Genomic DNA, 17,378 nt, shown 5'->3' with positions numbered 1-17,378 from the left:
GTGTGATGTTCCCCTTCCCGAGTCCAAGTGATCTCATTGTTCAGTTCCCACCTATGAGTGAGAACATGCGGTGTTTGGTTTTCTGTTCTTGTGACAGTTTGCTAAGAATGATGGTTTCCAGCTGCATCCATGTCCCTACAAAGGACACAAACTCATCCCTTTTTATGGCTGCATAGTATTCCATGGTGTATATGTGCCACATTTTCTTAATCCAGTCTGTCACTGATGGACATTTGGGTTGATTCCAAGTCTTTGCTATTGTGAATAGTGCCGCAATAAACATACGTGTGCATGTGTCTTTATAGCAGCATGATTTATAATCCTTTGGGTATATACCCAGTAATGGGATGGCTGGGTCATATGGTAGATCTAGTTCTAGATCCTTGAGGAATCACCATACTGTTTTTCATAATGGTTGAACTAGTTTACAATCCCACCAACAGTGTTCCTATTTCTCCACATCCTCTCCAGCACCTGTTGTTTCCTGACTTTTTAATGATCGCCATTCTAACTGGTGTGAGATGGTATCTCATTGTGGTTTTGATTTGCATTTCTCTGATGGCCAGTGATGATGAGCATTTTTTCATGTGTCTGTTGGCTGTATGAATGTCTTCTTTTGAGAAGTGTCTGTTCATATCCTTTGCCCACTTTTTGATGGGGTTGTTTGTTTTCTTCTTGTAAATTTGTTTGAGTTCTTTGTAGGTTCTGGATTTTAGCCCTTTGTCAGATGAGTAGATTGCAAACATTTTCTCCCATTCTGTAGGTTGCCTGTTCACTCTGATGGTAGTTTCTTTTGCTGTGCAGAAGCTCTTTAGTTTAATGAGATCCCATTTGTCAATTTTGGCTTTTGCTGCCATTGCTTTTGGTGTTTTAGACATGAAGTCTTTGCCCATGCCTATGACCTGGATTGTACTATCTAGGTTTTCTTCTAGGATTTTTATGGTATTAGGTCTAACATTTAAGTCTGTAATCCATCTTGAATTAATTTTCATATAAGGAGTAAGGAAAGGATCCAGTTTCAGCTTTCTACTTATGGCTAGCCAATTTTCCCAGCACCATTTATTAAATAGGGAATCCTTTCCCCATTTCTTGTTTCTCTCAGGTTTGTCAAAGATCAGATGGCTGTAGATGTGTGGTATTATTTCTGAGGACTCTGTTCTGTTCCATTGGTCTATATCTCTGTTTGGGTGCCAGTACCATGCTGTTTTGGTTACGGTAGCCTTGTAGTATAGTTTGAAGTCAGGTAGCGTGATGCCTCCAGCTTTGTTCTTTTGACTTAGGATTGTCTTGGAGATGCGGGCTCTTTTTTGGTTCCATATGAACTTTAAAGCAGTTTTTTCCAATTCTGTGAAGAAACTCATTGGTAGCTTGATGGGGATGGCATTGAATGTATAAATTACCTTGGGCAGTATGGCCATTTTCACAATATTGATTCTTCCTATCCATGAGCATGGTATGTTCTTCCATTTGTTTGTGTCCTCTTTTATTTCACTGAGCAGTGGTTTGTAGTTCTCCTTGAAGAGGTCCTTTACATCTCTTGTAAGTTGGATTCCTAGGTATTTTATTCTCTTTGAAGCAATTGTGAATGGAAGTTCATTCATGATTTGGCTGTTTGTCTGTTACTGGTGTATAAGAATGCTTGTGATTTTTGCACATTAATTTTGTATCCTGAGACTTTGCTGAAGTTGTTTATCAACTTAAGGAGATTTTGGGCTGACATGATGGGGTTTTCTAAATATACAATCATATCATCTGCAAAGAGGGACAATTTGACTTCTTCTTTTCCTAACTGAATACCCTTGATTTCTTTCTCTTGCCTGATTGCCCTAGCCAGAACTTCCAACACTATGTTGAATAGGAGTGGTGAGAGAGGGCATCCCTGTCTTGTGCCAGTTTTCAAAGGGAATTTTTCCAGTTTTTGCCCATTCAATATGATATTGGCTGTGAGTTTGTCATAAATAGCTCTTATTATTTTGAGGTACGTTCCATCAATACCGAATTTATTGAGTGTTTTTAGCATGAAGGGATGTTGAATTTTGTCAAAAGCCTTTTCTGCATCTATTGAGATAATCATATGGTTCTTGTCTTTGGTTCTGTTTATATGCTGGATTATGTTTATTGATTTGCGAATGTTGAACCAGCCTTGCATTCCAGGGATGAAACCCACTTGATCATGGTGGATAAACTTTTTGATGTGTTGCTGAATCCGGTTTGCCAGTATTTTATTGAGGATTTTTGCATCGACGTTCATCAGGGATATTGGTCTAAAATTCTCTTTTTTTGTTGTGTCTCTCCCAGGCTTTGGTATCAGGATGATGTTGGCCTCATAAAATGAGTTAGGGAGGATTCCCTCTTTTTCTATTGATTGGAATAGTTTCAGAAGGAATGGTACCAGCTCCTACTTGTACCTCTGGTAGAATTCGGCTGTGAATCCATCTGGTCCTGGACTTTTTTTGGTTGGTAGGCTATTAATTATTGCCTCAATTTCAGAGCCTGTTATTGGTCTATTCAGGGATTCAACTTCTTCCTGGTTTAGTCTTGGAAGAGTGTAAGTGTCCAGGAAATTATCCATTTCTTCTAGATTTTCCAGTTTATTTGCATAGAGGTGTTTATAGTATTCTCTGATGGTAGTTTGTATTTCTGTGGGGTCGGTGGTGACATCCCCTTTATCATTTTTTATTGCGTCAATTTGATTCTTCTCTCTTTTCTTCTTTATTAGTCTTGCTAGTGGTCTGTCAATTTTGTTGATCTTTTCAAAAAACCAACTCCTGGATTCATTGATTTTTTGGAGGGTTTTTTGTGTTTCTATCTCCTTCAGTTCTGCTCTGATCTTAGTTATTTCTTGCCTTCTGCTAGCTTTCGAATGTGTTTGCTCTTGCTTCTCTAGTTCTTTTAATTGCGATGTTAGAGTGTCAATTTTAGATCTTTCCTGCTTTCTCTTGTGGGCATTTAGTGCTATAAATTTCCCTCTACACACTGCTTTAAATGTGTCCCAGAGATTCTGGTATGTTGTATCTTTGTTCTCATTGGTTTCAAAGAACATCTTTATTTCTGCCTTCATTTCGTTATGTACCCAGTAGTCATTTAGGAGCAGGTTGTTCAGTTTCCATGTAGTTGAGCAGTTTTGATTGAGTTTCTTAGTCCTGAGTTCTAGTTTGATTGCACTGTGGTCTGAGAGACAATTTATTATAATTTCTGTTCTTGTACATTTGCTGAGGAGTGCTTTACTTCCAATTATGTGGTCAATTTTGGAGTAAGTGCGATGTGGTGCTGAGAAGAATGTATATTCTGTTGATTTGGGGTGGAGAGTTCTATAGATGTCTATTAGGTCTGCTTGCTGCAGAGATGAGTTCAATTCCTGGATATCCTTGTTGACTTTCTGTCTCGTTGATCTGTCTAATGTTGACAGTGGAGTGTTGAAGTCTCCCATTATTATTGTATGGGAGTCTAAGTCTCTTTGTAAGTCTCTAAGGACTTGCTTTATGAATCTGGGTGCTCCTGTATTGGGTGCATATATATTTAGGATAGTTAGCTCCTCCTGTTGAATTGATCCCTTTACCATTATGTAATGGCCTTCTTTGTCTCTTTTGATCTTTGATGGTTTAAAGTCTGTTTTATCAGAGACTAGTATTGCAACCCCTGCTTTTTTTTGTTCTCCATTTGTTTCGTAGATCTTCCTCCATCCCTTTATTTTGAGCCTATGTATGTCTCTGCATGTGAGATGGGTCTCCTGAATACAGCAGACTGATGGGTCTTGACTCTTTATCCAGTTTGCCAGTCTGTGTCTTTTAATTGGAGCATTTAGTCCATTTAGATTTAAGGTTAATATTGTTATGTGTGAACTTGATCCTGCCATTATGATATTAACTGGTTATTTTGCTCGTTAGTTGATGCAGTTTCTTCCTAGCCTCGATGGCCTTTACATTTTGGCATGTTTTTGCAATGGCTGGTACCGGTTGTTCCTTTCCATGTTTAGTGCTTCCTTCACAGTCTCTTGTAAGGCAGGCCTGGTGGTGACTAAATCTCTAAGCATTTGCTTATCTCTAAAGGATTTTATTTCTCCTTCACTTATGAAACTTAGTTTGGCTGGATATGAAATTCTGGGTTGAAAATTCTTTTCTTTAAGAATGTTGAATATTGGCCCCCACTCTCTTCTGGCTTGTAGAGTTTCTGCCGAGAGATCTGCTGTTAGTCTGATGGGCTTCCCTTTGTGGGTAACCCGACCTTTCTCTCTGGCTGCCCTTAAGATTTTTTCCTTCATTTCAACTTTGGTGAATCGGGCAATTATGTGTCTTGGAGTTGCTCTTCTCGAGGAGTATCTTTGTGGCGTTCTCTGTATTTCCTGGATTTGAACGTTGGCCTGCCCTACTAGGTTGGGGAAGTTCTCCTGGATGATATCCTGAAGAGTGTTTTCCAACTTGGTTCCATTTTCCCCCTCACTTTCAGGCACCCCAATCAGACGTAGATTTGGTCTTTTTACATAATCCCATACTTCTTGCAGGCTTTGTTCATTTCTTTTTCTTCTTTTTTCTTTTGGTTTCTCTTCTCGCTTCATTTCGTTCATTTGATCCTCAATCACTGATACTCTTTCTTCCAGTTGATCGAGTCGGTTACTGAAGCTTGTGCATTTGTCACGTATTTCTCGTGTCATGGTTTTCATCTCTTTCATTTCGCTTATGACCTTCTCTGCATTAATTACTCTAGCCATCAATTCTTCCACTTTTTTCTCAAGATTTTTAGTTTCTTTGTGCTGGGTACGTAATTCCTCCTTTAGCTCTGAGAAGTTTGATGGACTGAAGCCTTCTTCTCTCATCTCGTCAAAGTCATTCTCCGTCCAGCTTTGATCCGTTGCTGGCGATTAGCTGTGCTCCTTTGCCGGGGGAGATGTGCTCTTATTTTTTGAATTTCCAGCTTTTCTGCTCTGCTTTTTCCCCATCTTTGTGGTTTTATCTGCGTCTGGTCTTTGATGATGGTGACGTACTAATGGGGTTTTGGTGTAGGTGTCCTTCCTGTTTGATAGTTTTCCTTCTAACAGTCAGGACCCTCAGCTGTAGGTCTGTTGGAGATTGCTTGAGGTCCACTCCAGACCCTGTTTGCCTGGGTATCAGCAGCAGAGGCTGCAGAAGGTAGAATATTGCTGAACAGCGAGTATACCTGTCTGATTCTTGCTTTGGAAGCTTCCTCTCAGGGGTGTACTCCACCCTGTGAGGTGTGGGGTGTCAGACTGCCCCTAGTGGGAGATGTCTCCCAGTTAGGCTACTCAGGGGTCAGAGACCCACTTGAGCAGGCAGTCTGTCCCTTCTCAGATCTCAACCTCCATGTTGGGAGATCCACTGCACTCCTCAAAGCTGTCAGACAGAGTCGTTTGCATCTGCAGAGGTTTCTGCTGAGTTTGTTATTGTTTACTGTGCCCTGTCCCCAGAGGTGGAGTCTACAGAGACAGGCAGGTTTCCTTGAGCTGCTGTGAGCTCCACCCAGTTCGAGCTTCCCAGCGGCTTTGTTTACCTACTTAAGCCTCAGCAATGGGGGGCACCCCTCCCCCAGCCTCGCTGCTGCCTTGCTGGTAGATCACAGACTGCTGTGCTAGCAATGAGGGGGGCTCCGTGGGCGTGGGACCCTCCCGGCCAGGTGTGGGATATAATCTCCTGGTGTGCTCGTTTCCTTAAAGCGCAGTATTGGGGTGGAGTTACCCGATTTTCCAGGTGTTGTGTGTCTCAGTTCCCCTGGCTAGGAAAAGGGATTCCCTTCCCCCTTGCGCTTCCCAGGTGAGGTGATGCCTCGCCCTGCTTCAGCTCTCGCTGGTTGGGCTGCAGCAGCTGACCAGCACCGATTGTCCGGCACTCCCTAGTGAGATGAACCCAGTACCTCAGTTGAAAATGCAGAAATCACCGGTCTTCTGTGTCGCTCGCGCTGGGAGTTGGAGACTGGAGCTGTTCCTATTAGGCCATCTTGCTCCGCCCCCCCCAAATTGTATCCTTTTCTTATAACAACAACCCTATCAGGAAATATTATTATGCCCACTTTACACATGAGAAAACTGAGGTACAGAGAAGTAATCAAAGGGTATACAACAGCTGCTAGCATTATTCTACATAGCCTCACCTGTATCAGAGGATACAGAAGCACTTAACGATCATGCAGGATGACAGTATATGAATCCAAAGACAATTTGACAATGCTCTTTTAGATAATTTATTTTTCTATTTCCAGAATGAGGAAACAAAACACAAATATCCAACTGCTAAAATCATTCTTCAGCATAAGAGAAGAAGGCAACATGTATTAGTGAAAGAAAAACATATCTTGGGACACTTAAACACTGTCAGTAGGAAGGTAAATTAGGACAACCTCCATGGAGATTTCTCAAAGACTTAAAAATAAAACTGCCAGCTGGGCGCGGTGGCTCACGCCTGTAATCCCAGCACTTTGGAAGGCCAAGGCAGGCGGATCAGGAGATCAAGACCATCCTGGCTAACACGGTGAAACCCCGTCTCTACTAAAAATACAAAAAAATTAGCCAGTCGTGGTGGCGGGCGCCTATAGTCCCGGCTACTCGGGAGGCTGAGGCAGGAGAATGGCGTGAACCCGGGAGGCAGAGCTTGCAGTGAGCTGAGATCGCACCACTGCACTCCAGTCTGGGCAACAGAGCAAGACTCTGTCTCAAAAAATAAAATAAAACAAAATAAAAATAAAAAATAAAAATAAATAAAACTGCCCTTTGATCCAGAATTCCACTACTGGGTATTTACTCAAAGGAAAATAAATCCTTATATCAAAAATATATCTGCATTTGTATGTTTGTCAAAGCACTATTCACAATAGTAAAGATACAAAATCAACCTAAGTTCTCACCTACAGATAAATGGATAAGGATAAAGAAAATATAGCCCATATACACAATGGAATACTATTCAGCCATTAAAAAGAATGAAATCTGGCAGGGCATGGTGGCTCACACCTGTAATCCCAGCACTTTGGGAGGTCAAGGTCGGCAGATCACTTGAGGTCAGGAGTTGGAGACCAGCCTGGCCAACATGGTGAAATCCCGTCTCTACTAAAAATCCAAAAAAAAATTAGCCAGGTGTGGTGGTGCACGCCTGCAGTTCTAGCTACTAGGGAGGCTGAGGCAGGAGAACTGCTTGAACCTGGGAGGTGGAGTTCCAGTGAACTGAGATCACACCACTGCACTCCAGCCTGGGTGACACAGCGAGACTGCATCTCAAAATGAAAAACAAACAACAACAACAACAACAAATGCCAATTTACTCATTTTAAATCTAGAGAAATCAGCAGAAATGGCACCATTCTCGATATTTATGATAAAAATTATATAGGTTTGAGTCTGTTAAAAAATGAAATTATAGTAGATAAATCTCCTATTATAGAAAACAAATCAAGTTCATACAGATCATGTAGGAAAACATCAGAAACAAGGAAATATTTAAAATGGAGACCGGAACTATCAGCAATAAAACTCCATTTAAATGGATTAAACTTTCCTTTTAAAAGCAGACTCTCTCTCTCTCTTTTTATTTTTTTTTCCAGAGACAGGGTCTTGCTGTGTCACCCAGGCTGGAATGCAGTGGTGTGATCACGGCTCATTGCAGCCTTGAACTCTGGGGCTCAATCAAGTGAGCCTCTCACCTCAGCCTCCCTAGTAGCTGGAACTACAGAGGCCTGCCACTGCACCCAGCTGGTAATTTTAAAACCTATAGATAAAACAAATAACACAAAATGACTTCAGACATGTAAAAAGTAAAAGAATAAACAAAATGAGATAAGAAAAATACAAATGAAAATACAGTGGAAGAGCAAAAAAGCAGGTATAAATATTAGGAAAGAATAAACATAATAGACAAAATCATCATATTTGAAAATGACACAGCTATGAAAAGTACTAAAATTAACAGAAAAATTTTGGAAAAAACCAAAACAGTTCAATAAAGTAGTCCATAACTCTGTGTGTGTGTGTGTGTGCGCGCACGCATGCGTGTGTGTGTATGTTGCGCTATATAAATATACAGATACATATACTAAAATTACCAGTTTTCCCAGAATTCAGCCACACTTACTGTTAGCTGCCAGGCACTATACTAAGCACATTACATGTATTATTTAATATAATTCTCGCCATGACCTTATGAATAAAGATCATTATTTTCCTGATTTTACAGATGAGGAAAACTGAAGTATAAAATAGTCAGGGGATTCTAAGTCTAAAGACCTGAATAAATGGAGAGATCACACACCCCTGAATGGGAAGACTCAAAATTACAAAGATGTTTATTCTCCCCTAATTAATTCAGAAAAAAATGCAGTTCTGAGCTAAACTACCGAAGCAGTTTTTTTGTGGGGGAAGTTGCAAACACACAATACAACTCTAAAGTTTTATGCAAGGTTAGGTGAGAACAATAACATTTTTTTTTTTTTTTTTTTTTTTTTGAGACGGAGTCTTGCTCTGTCGCCCAGGCTGGAGTGCAGTGGCCGGATCTCAGCTCACTGCAAGCTCCGCCTCCCGGGTTCACGCCATTCTCCTGCCTCAGCCTCCCGAGTAGCTGGGACTACAGGCGCCCGCCACCTCGCCCGGCTATTTTTTTTTTGTAGTTTTATTAGAGACGGGGTTTCACTGTGTTAGCCAGGATGGTCTCGATCTTCTGACCTCGTGATCCGCCCGTCTCGGCCTCCAGAGTACTTGCACAGTTTAATAGAAAAAAGTATTTAAAGACACAGTAATTCAAATAATATGGTACTGGCACTGGAGTATTATGTGTACAATGATGTCATTTTAAAACCAAAGTGGGTAGTTTACTCAACAGATAGTGCTAGGGCAATTGGTTAATTATTTGGAAAAAATTGTTAGATTGAGATTACATATTACATGTGAAAGTAAATTTCCCATGGATCAAAGTTAAGTGCAAAACATGAACCATAAAAAATACTACAAAATAACATTTAAGATAATCTCCTGATTTTGATGAATGTATGGGGAAAAAGGCAAGCTGGAGGAACTGCTGCTGGCAAGAGAAGCCAGCACTAATTTCTCTCTAAAAGGAAATTTGACAATAGAAATTAAATGCCTATCCCTGGCCCAGAAATTCCATGCCAGAAATTACGTCCAATGAGACAATTAGAGATGTGTAATTTGAAATTCGCTGCAGTTTTATTTATCATTGTGAATAACTGGAAACAAACTGCAGATCACCAGAGGGATCTTTCAAAAATGTAATTGACATTATGTCACTTCTCTAGTTAAAATCCTTAAATGGCTCCCACAGCCTGCTGATAAAGTCTAAGCTCCTTAGTGAATCATGGAAGACCCTCAAGACTTGCTGTCTCCTCCAGCTGCATCCTTGCTGCCATTACTGCTCCCCCGCCTATTCCCCAGCCCCTCAACCCCATCAGACCACCTCAGTAACCTGTGTGGTCTACATGGGCCAGTGAGCCTGCACACAATCCTCTATTCCAAATACCTGACATGCTACTCTTCTGACGCTGTAGGACACTCTAGGATCTCAGTTCATGTACCATCTATTTCCGGAAACCATCCCTGATCCCAAATAACACCATAATGTAATTATAATGCATTGCAACCTTACAATACCATCATGCAGTCACTCACTTCTCTGTCTACTCCATTAGATACACCCAAGGATGGGTTACACTTGAATTCAGGACATCTGACACGAAACTGCAGCTCTTTCTAGTCTTATGTACCATAGAATCACTGTCCACCACTCAATATCTCCAAAACAATTCCTTTACGTTTCTATGCCTCTGTTTCCTAAGCCCAAAATGAAGACAAGAAAAGCACCTCCTCATAGAGTTGTTGTGAGCATTAAACAACTTAATCCACATAGAACACTCAGAACAAGGTCTGGCACAAAGCACTTCGCAATATTAGTTGTTGTTATCACTGTTGTTGTTAGAAAAACAGATTCCTGAAATGTCACCTAATTTGACTTTAGGAAATACAATCTCCACAAATGGAGAAGTTAAGACAGCAGTGAAGGAAACATACAAGGTGTGCTAAGTCCATCCTATTTCCTTAGTTTTTGTATGTGAAAAACAACAGCGAGGGCAACAAGTTTGCTGAAACAAATGAAGAGGCTCCAGGGAGGAACTTTTAAAACAACCATGAACCAATGAACCATATCAACTGTCAACACATTCCACAGCTGAAAGTTAAGAAGGTCAGTACTGCAGTTCCCTTGGCTTAGATTTATATGCCATAATTTTTATTTTCCTAATTTTAAAAAAAGCAAAAAAGCCCTTTGAACATCCGCTCCCTATGTAAATTCAGAGCTTGAGCCATGGTAAACCACAGAGGCAGAAATATTTATCTCCTCCAGGCCGGCTTGGCAGGCTCTACTGGAGGGATGTAAAATACAGCTGCGTTCACCCTCCCCTTCATTGTCAACAAGGAAGCATCCCCAAACCCAAACCACAAAAGACAGTGGTAATAAAAGGATGCACTGGAAGCTGAGATATGCTGCGGTTTTGTTTGGAAATCGAGGGAATGAATAGAGTCAGAAGTGGTGGCAGGAAACTATAAACTTCACACTAGATGGCTAGGACCAAGCCAGAAACTGCCAGGCAGTGTGAATTATGCAGGAAAATTGCAGAGAGCCCACAGAGGGAGAGATTGCGGAAGGTGGGAAGAGGCAGCTGCTCAGGCCAGGGAACAGGTGCTGTCTGCTCAGTCTCCAGCAAGGGGGAGGAAAGGGTGGTGTCCTTCAGGAGTAAAGAGCTTTTTAGCTTTGCTCTGTGAATATGAGGAGGAAGAAACCGCTAGCAAAGTCAGGTGGGGCTGACAGAAAAGGCAGGCCTGGAATGAATACAGGCCCTGAACCTCACTGTAGCTTCTATGATATCCCCCTTTTCTGTATTTTTTCTTTTTTTTTTTTGTTTGAGGCGGAGTCTCGCTATGTCACCCAGGCTGGAGAGTAGTGGCAGGGTCTCAGCTCACTGCAACCTCTGCCTCCAGAGTTCAGGCAATTTTCCTGCCTTAGCCTCCTGAGTAGCTGGGACTACAGGTATGAGCCACCACACCCGGCTAATTTTTGTATTTTTAGTAGAGACGGAGTTTTACCATGTTGGCCAGGCTGGTCTCAAACTCCTGAGTTTGGGTGATAAACCCACCTCGGCTTCCCAAAGTGCTGGGATTACAGGCGTGAGCAACTGCGCCCGGTAGATATCCCCCTTTTCTAACTCAATAAAGTAAACAATATTTTCTGAACTTTAAAGGGACCTTAGAGACTATCTGATCCAGTGGTTCCCAAACTTAGATATGCCCACTCCCCTGCCAAAGTTACCTGGGGTGTTTCTTTAAAATGCTGGCGAATGAACGGGCGTGGGGGCAGGCGCCTGTAGTCCCAGCTACTCGGGAGGCTGAGGCAGGAGAATGGCGTGAACCCGGGAGGCGGAGCTTGCAGTGAGCCGAGATCGCGCCACTGCACTCCAGCCTGGGCGATAGAGCCAGACCCCGTCTCGGGGGGGAAAAAAAAAAGTGCTGTTGAATGAAAGAGAGACAGAAAGTAGAATAGAGGTTACCAGAGTCTAGTGGGAGAGAGTAGGGAGTTATTGCTGAGGGTGAGCAGAGCTTATGTTGGGGATGAGGAGAAAATTTGAGAGATGGGAGGTGGTGATGGGTGTACAACAATGTGAATGTGATTAACACTACTGAACTGTACACTTCAAAATGGTTAAAATGGTAAGTTTTATGTTGTATATCTCTTACATGATTAAAAAAAAAATCTGGCAGCCGAAATAAAAAGAAAATGTTGGTGATAGAGCCCCACTCCTACAGTATCTGATGGTATTTTGGTTAATTTTTTTAAAAAACTTCTTTTAGAGATACGTAATTATGAATGAAATGATGTGCTGTCTGTATTTGCTTCAAAAATGATCAGAGGGTAGTGGCAGTGGTGATGGTTTCAATGAAACAAGAGTGGCCCTGGGTTGATAATTGTTGATACTGGGTTATGAACATGACATAGGGGTTCATTACACTGTTTTCTCTTCTTTTAAATAGGTTTGCAATTTTCTATAATTAAAAAGAAAGTTACAGAAAAAGACTTAACAGGTGGGGGCCATTCCCAACTAAGAGGGGAGTGTGATTAAAGAGAAAGAGGCAAGAGACAGCTTGCTGTGGGCAAGAAACAGCCCGTAAGTCAGTGTGGCTGGAGCATCCCCCTCAAGGCAAAAAAAGGAGGGGGCCAGACATAAGGCTGGGGAGCAGGAAAAGTAATACCCTGCCATGTCCCGTTGGGCATATGAACTCACATAAATCTTTGAGTGATGGGGAGACATTTGGATATTCTGAACATTGCAAAGACAGAATTAGACTTGGCCAGGCGCGGTGGCTGACGCCTGTAATCCCAGCACTTTCTGGGGCCGAGGCGGGTGGATCATGAGCTTAGGAGATCGAGACCATCCTGGCTAACATGGGGAAACCCCATCTCTACTAAAAATACAAAACATTAGCCTGGCGTGGTGCCACGTGTCTGTAATCCCAGCTACTCAGGAAGCTGAGGCAGGAGAATCGCTTGAACTCAGAAGGCAGAGGTTGCAATGAGCCGAGATCGTGCCACTGCACTCCAACCTGACAGAGTGAGACTCCATCTCAAAAAAAAGGAATTAGACTTGCACCCTACCTAGATAGACTACTCTGGTGGCTGTGTTGTGTAGGGGTGGATTTGAGGGAAGCAATTCAGAAGCAAATTAGAAAGCTGTTGTAAGTGTCCTGGGAATTGACTTCAGGACCTATACAAGGATGGTAGTTTGGATGAAGAGGAGGAGCTGGAACCAAGGAAGATTTTAGTAAATATAGTCGGCACAACTCAGTGGCTAATTACACATCAGGGAAGAATGAGAAGGAGCCAAGAAAGACTCCAGGCTTCTAGTTTGGGGAACTGGATGGGCTACAATCCTATTAACCAAAAGAGGGCGTACAGAAGGATTATCGACTGTCATCTAACTGTGTTTTGAAAACAAAAGATCTTGGTAGGACCCATCATTCTAGACAGAGGACCCTGTGACCTTCCTTCTGTGACAACTACACACTCTCTCTCAAGTGTCTCAAACCCTTTTCTTTCTGTAGACTCCTTCCCTTACAGGACTGTAGGTGATCAGAGATGGGAGAAGGTTCCAGCAGCATTTAGCCTAATGCCTTCCTTGTATAGTTGGAAGGTCTACAGATATTAACTGACTTGTGCAAAACCCTTTTTAATTTGTTTAAGATTGCCCTAACTTCAAAATGAAAAATAACAAACACATACACATAGACTTTTCCATCAGCTTGACTACCAATCTTTGTTCCTTCTGTAGTACTCAAATACCCATTGCTCCATTTCCTTCTTTTTTGGAAATTTATTTCTGAAATATCCACAATGTTTTATTCTCCACCCTTTGAATGCTACTATTCCAGAATTCACCGAAAAAGCCTTTCTTGTTAATCAAAGCAGCCTTTTCTCTTTCCTCATGGATTTTCCTTGTCTTTCTGTGAGATTTGAATCCTGTTTGCTGCTTGCCTCCTTAAACTCCCTCTTCCTTTGGTCTCTGGAATAATAAGCTTTCCTGGGTCTTACTCCTCCCTCTCTTCACTACTTTACTCCCTCACCATCTTCCTCTTTTGATTCCCCCTCTTCCTCTAAATCTCCAAGCCTCTGTCAGGAGCCCAACACTCTTCTCTTTTTACTCAAGTACTGTGAAGCCATTCGCCCTCACACGGTCCACAGTTTCTTCTGTGGTCATAGCTAGCACTGACAGTGGTCCACATGAAGAGGTCTGTGCTTGTCATGAGTGTGATGTGCCAGCTATGTTGGCCCACACCACTTTGCCACATGTGCCTTCTCAGAGAGAAGTAACCCACACTGCCCTGGGGCTCACCACTGGGCTGGACCACAGTAAAAAGGGAGATTGACAAATGAGAGTGGGTTCTGAAAAGCATAGGAGGTTGGGAAAGGATCTAAAAACAACAGTGCATGAAGCCTGCTGAAAAGGCTAAGAAGGATGAACTTGGGAAAGACAAAGCTCTCAGGATCCATGGCAGCTTTCTTCGTATTTGTGAAAACTTGTCACATGGGATGGGGCATAGATGTATTTTTTTTTCTGCTTCAGAGAACACAAATTAGGAGGTCTATTCTGTCTCAACAGAAGAAAAAGATCTTGCAAATAACTTGGGTTGCCCAACATGAGAATGAGGTTTCTCTTAATGCAGTGAACTCTGCATATTGCTGAAGGTGTTGAAGAAGAAATGCCTGCTCCGAGAGGGAAAGTGGCCAGATTACTGCTGAGACCCCTTTTCCTCTGATGCTCCAGGAATCGCTCTCTTCATAGACAGCCTGTCAGCACCAAAGACTTAACATGTTTGACATGGAATCAGCCATTCTGTTCAATTACTTGAGTCTATCATTGGTGCTGTTGTTCTTATAGATTCCTGGACTAGAAATCTCAGAGCACCTCTGATTTCTTGCTCTCTTTTTGTCCCTATATAACCGCCTCCAGAATGCTTCTTTGATTTCCTCTTGATTCTTAATTTCCACTGGCACTGTTACAATCCAGATTCATCAAATCACATGCAGATGGTAGTCATTGGATTTTTGAGTTGGAATGAACCCTGGAGAGATCAAGCCCAACCTGCCCCTTTTATAAGTAGGGAGAATAAGAGACAGAAAAATTAGACTTGTCTAAGGTCATGTAGTTAGCAGGGGTGGTTCTAAGCTCCAATACTCTTAGTACCTTGTTCTTTCCATTTCCCTATGATCACTCAAGCAACTAATGCATTCCAACTTAATTAATTTTATAGAGATTGACCATGACTTACCCATGGAATGATTGGTTTATTTGTACAATACTATGATGGTTCATGGTCAAATCACATGCGTTAAAACCTAGAAATTATCCGCAATCTCTTAAGTGTAACAGACCACTGGATCTGCTTTGAGTTAAGTAACACTGTTCTTTTCTGTGCTGCTCAGAGAAACTGCCAAAGGAGGACTGCTGAATTGTGAAATAAAGAAAAATTCTAGCCAGCTAAAGCTCTCTAGAGTCTGTAAATCCAGGTCATTCGGATATTAAATGTATCATTGTACTCCAATGAGTACAAAAATTACATATATCATGTTAACTGGCTATGCCCTGATTATTCCCATAAAGGGTCCTGGACTCACGTTGGTTCTTCTGTTGCTATTCTGGTCTCTTCTAGTTCTTGTGCTTGTTTCAGCCAAGGCAATTTTGCTTCCACTGGACTTTTTTCTAAGAAAAAGAGAACATAAACAATAAGCTTAATTACTATTAATCATTAAGGAGTTGGATATATGATCATATTGGCTGAAGATTTCATTTATAAAGAGGTCATGTTTTTCAAATGCAAGTTGAGTTCCTTAGTAAAATACATTAGGTGGCTGCTGGAATGAATTAAACATTTCTGTTGTATTTTTTAAAAATTATACATTATTAAAAAGCAACCAAAATGATCACATGATACAGTTGAATATGCTGTCAAAGTTAACATAAAAATGCCTTTTATAAATCAATACCAATTTCTGTTGTTCATACATTGAAGCTCTTACTTCAACCATATCAGCTTGCTATCTTTGGTTACATTTTATTTTTGTCCATGGAATGCAAACATTAATAGAGAAAGACAAATAACATGAAAGTTAAGAAAGTTGGGAGGGATGAAAGACTCTGTGTTATAGTTTACTCAAACTTTTACTGTTGTTGTAGTTGTTGAGGGAGATGATTACCAATTACATCTGGCATGGAAAAACAAACTGTTGCCCCTTTCTGTCCTTTGAAGCCTCCTTGATGTGAAGAAAGGAATAATTTATCTATGAAGTGAGAAATAAAAATAACTTTGGGGTTCTTCAAGGAAACTGTGGACACAATGAAAGTGGCTATGAAAGTATCATAAGTGCAGAAAGAAGGAGAAAAGACTTCACTGATGGAGTTATGTAGTCAATGTCTGTACCTGTCATGGCAACTAGTGATTTTTCTGCAAGATAGACATACTGAAAAATATTTATTGGATGGCTAATTATGAGGCTCTTTGTATGAATAATGAACCCAAAAATAACAAAAGAGAGTTTTACCATCCTCTCTCAAATACTAAGGAGGAGTCCTTACTAATAGTTGGGAATAATCTTTTCTCCAATTTCAAGATGGAAGATACTTTTCATGAGGATGATTAACATTAAAGAATATGGAAATAATTATGTACAGAGAAGATCATATATCAGAGAAATGATGCCAAATCCTCCTATCCATCGATGCTACCCATTTCTGCTCTTTCATGTAGAACAAATGTGAACTACTGGAGAGATTATAAATGCATCCATAGATCTCCACTGGGAACTGGAAGTTTTCATTCATTCCATGCATTAGTACACATGATAAAGATGACATCATTCCTCCCTCAAAAATCTTACACTCCAGTGGAGAGGTAGCTACAAAGAAGAACGAGAATCTTGAGAAAAGAATAATTTCCTCCTCCTCTATTTCTTCCTCTTTTCTTGCTCTTCTTTCTCTTCCTCCTTGTACTTTTCCTTCCCCTCCTTTTTAAATCTCCCCCTCTGCCATTCTCCTTCTTTTTCTTCAAGGGAGAGACTGCATTTAATTTTCTTACGTCCGCCAAGAAAATGTTAGTATAAAACTAGATAGATAGGAGCTACTCCATCTGTACGGAATCAACAGGAGCTCAGTTTTCCCTCGAGATGAATAATTCACATATATCTAACTTCTTTATCTAGATGGGAAGGTCTATTGCAATCTATCAGTAAAACAATTTTTATAAGAAAGTAGTAAGTTGAAAGGGAAATGCTACAATACTGGAATGGGAGCTGGAAAATACTATTTGATTTGAATTTACAATGCACCACAGACTTACCTTTTGGTTTATAACACGGGATGGGAATGACACATTCTTCTTTGATGTGTAATTTCAGTTGTGGATTGCAGCCCCCAACGTGCTCTCCACGGTGGTTAATACACAGAACAACCCGGTACCGTAACCCTCGGCCACAAGTCACTGTGCACTTCAAAGAAGAAAAGAGAAGCCAATGCATTATTTTTAAGAGAACCACAAAGGCAATATTTTATCATATGTAAAGGAAAGCCATTAAACTACATAAATATTAAACACAAAAGACTTTTAGACAAATATTATGTAAGGAAGGGTACCGAAGCTAATTTTCTGTGATGCTTGTATTTCAGGGCCCCTCTTTTGTACAACCTTGTTCTACTTCTCAATTGAAAAAGTATTTAAGGTGTGATCATAGTTCAAGAAAATTGAAAATGCCCTGAAATCTTACTGCTCAAATATCAAAGAAACTTGTTACAAGTTTTCTCAAGTTTGATTAAAAGTTTACATGACCCTA

At 41.0% G+C, this 17,378-nt stretch overlaps 1 protein-coding gene across 12 annotated transcripts in view; it reads right to left on the bottom strand.

Moving 5' to 3' along the window:
* The window catches only part of ADAMTSL3 (ADAMTS like 3), a 402,196-nt gene that overhangs the window by 131,986 nt on the left and 252,832 nt on the right, over positions 1-17,378 (bottom strand). For 11 of the 12 annotated variants that reach the window (XM_007990199.3, XM_007990200.3, XM_037987797.2 and 8 more), the window contains 2 exons: positions 16,889-17,036; positions 15,171-15,255 (listed from right to left, as the gene is read on the bottom strand). In XM_007990199.3, the coding sequence (XP_007988390.3) occupies positions 15,171-15,255; positions 16,889-17,036 (233 nt within the window). Of the gene's footprint in view, positions 1-15,166; positions 15,256-16,888; positions 17,037-17,378 lie in introns of those variants that run through there. The other variant, XM_037987803.2, reaches the window with a different exon arrangement.

This window comes from Chlorocebus sabaeus, chromosome 29 (genome assembly GCF_047675955.1).
Source record: "Chlorocebus sabaeus isolate Y175 chromosome 29, mChlSab1.0.hap1, whole genome shotgun sequence".
Lineage (NCBI taxonomy): Eukaryota > Metazoa > Chordata > Mammalia > Primates > Cercopithecidae > Chlorocebus > Chlorocebus sabaeus.
This window is presented reverse-complemented; position numbering and strand designations above follow the sequence as displayed.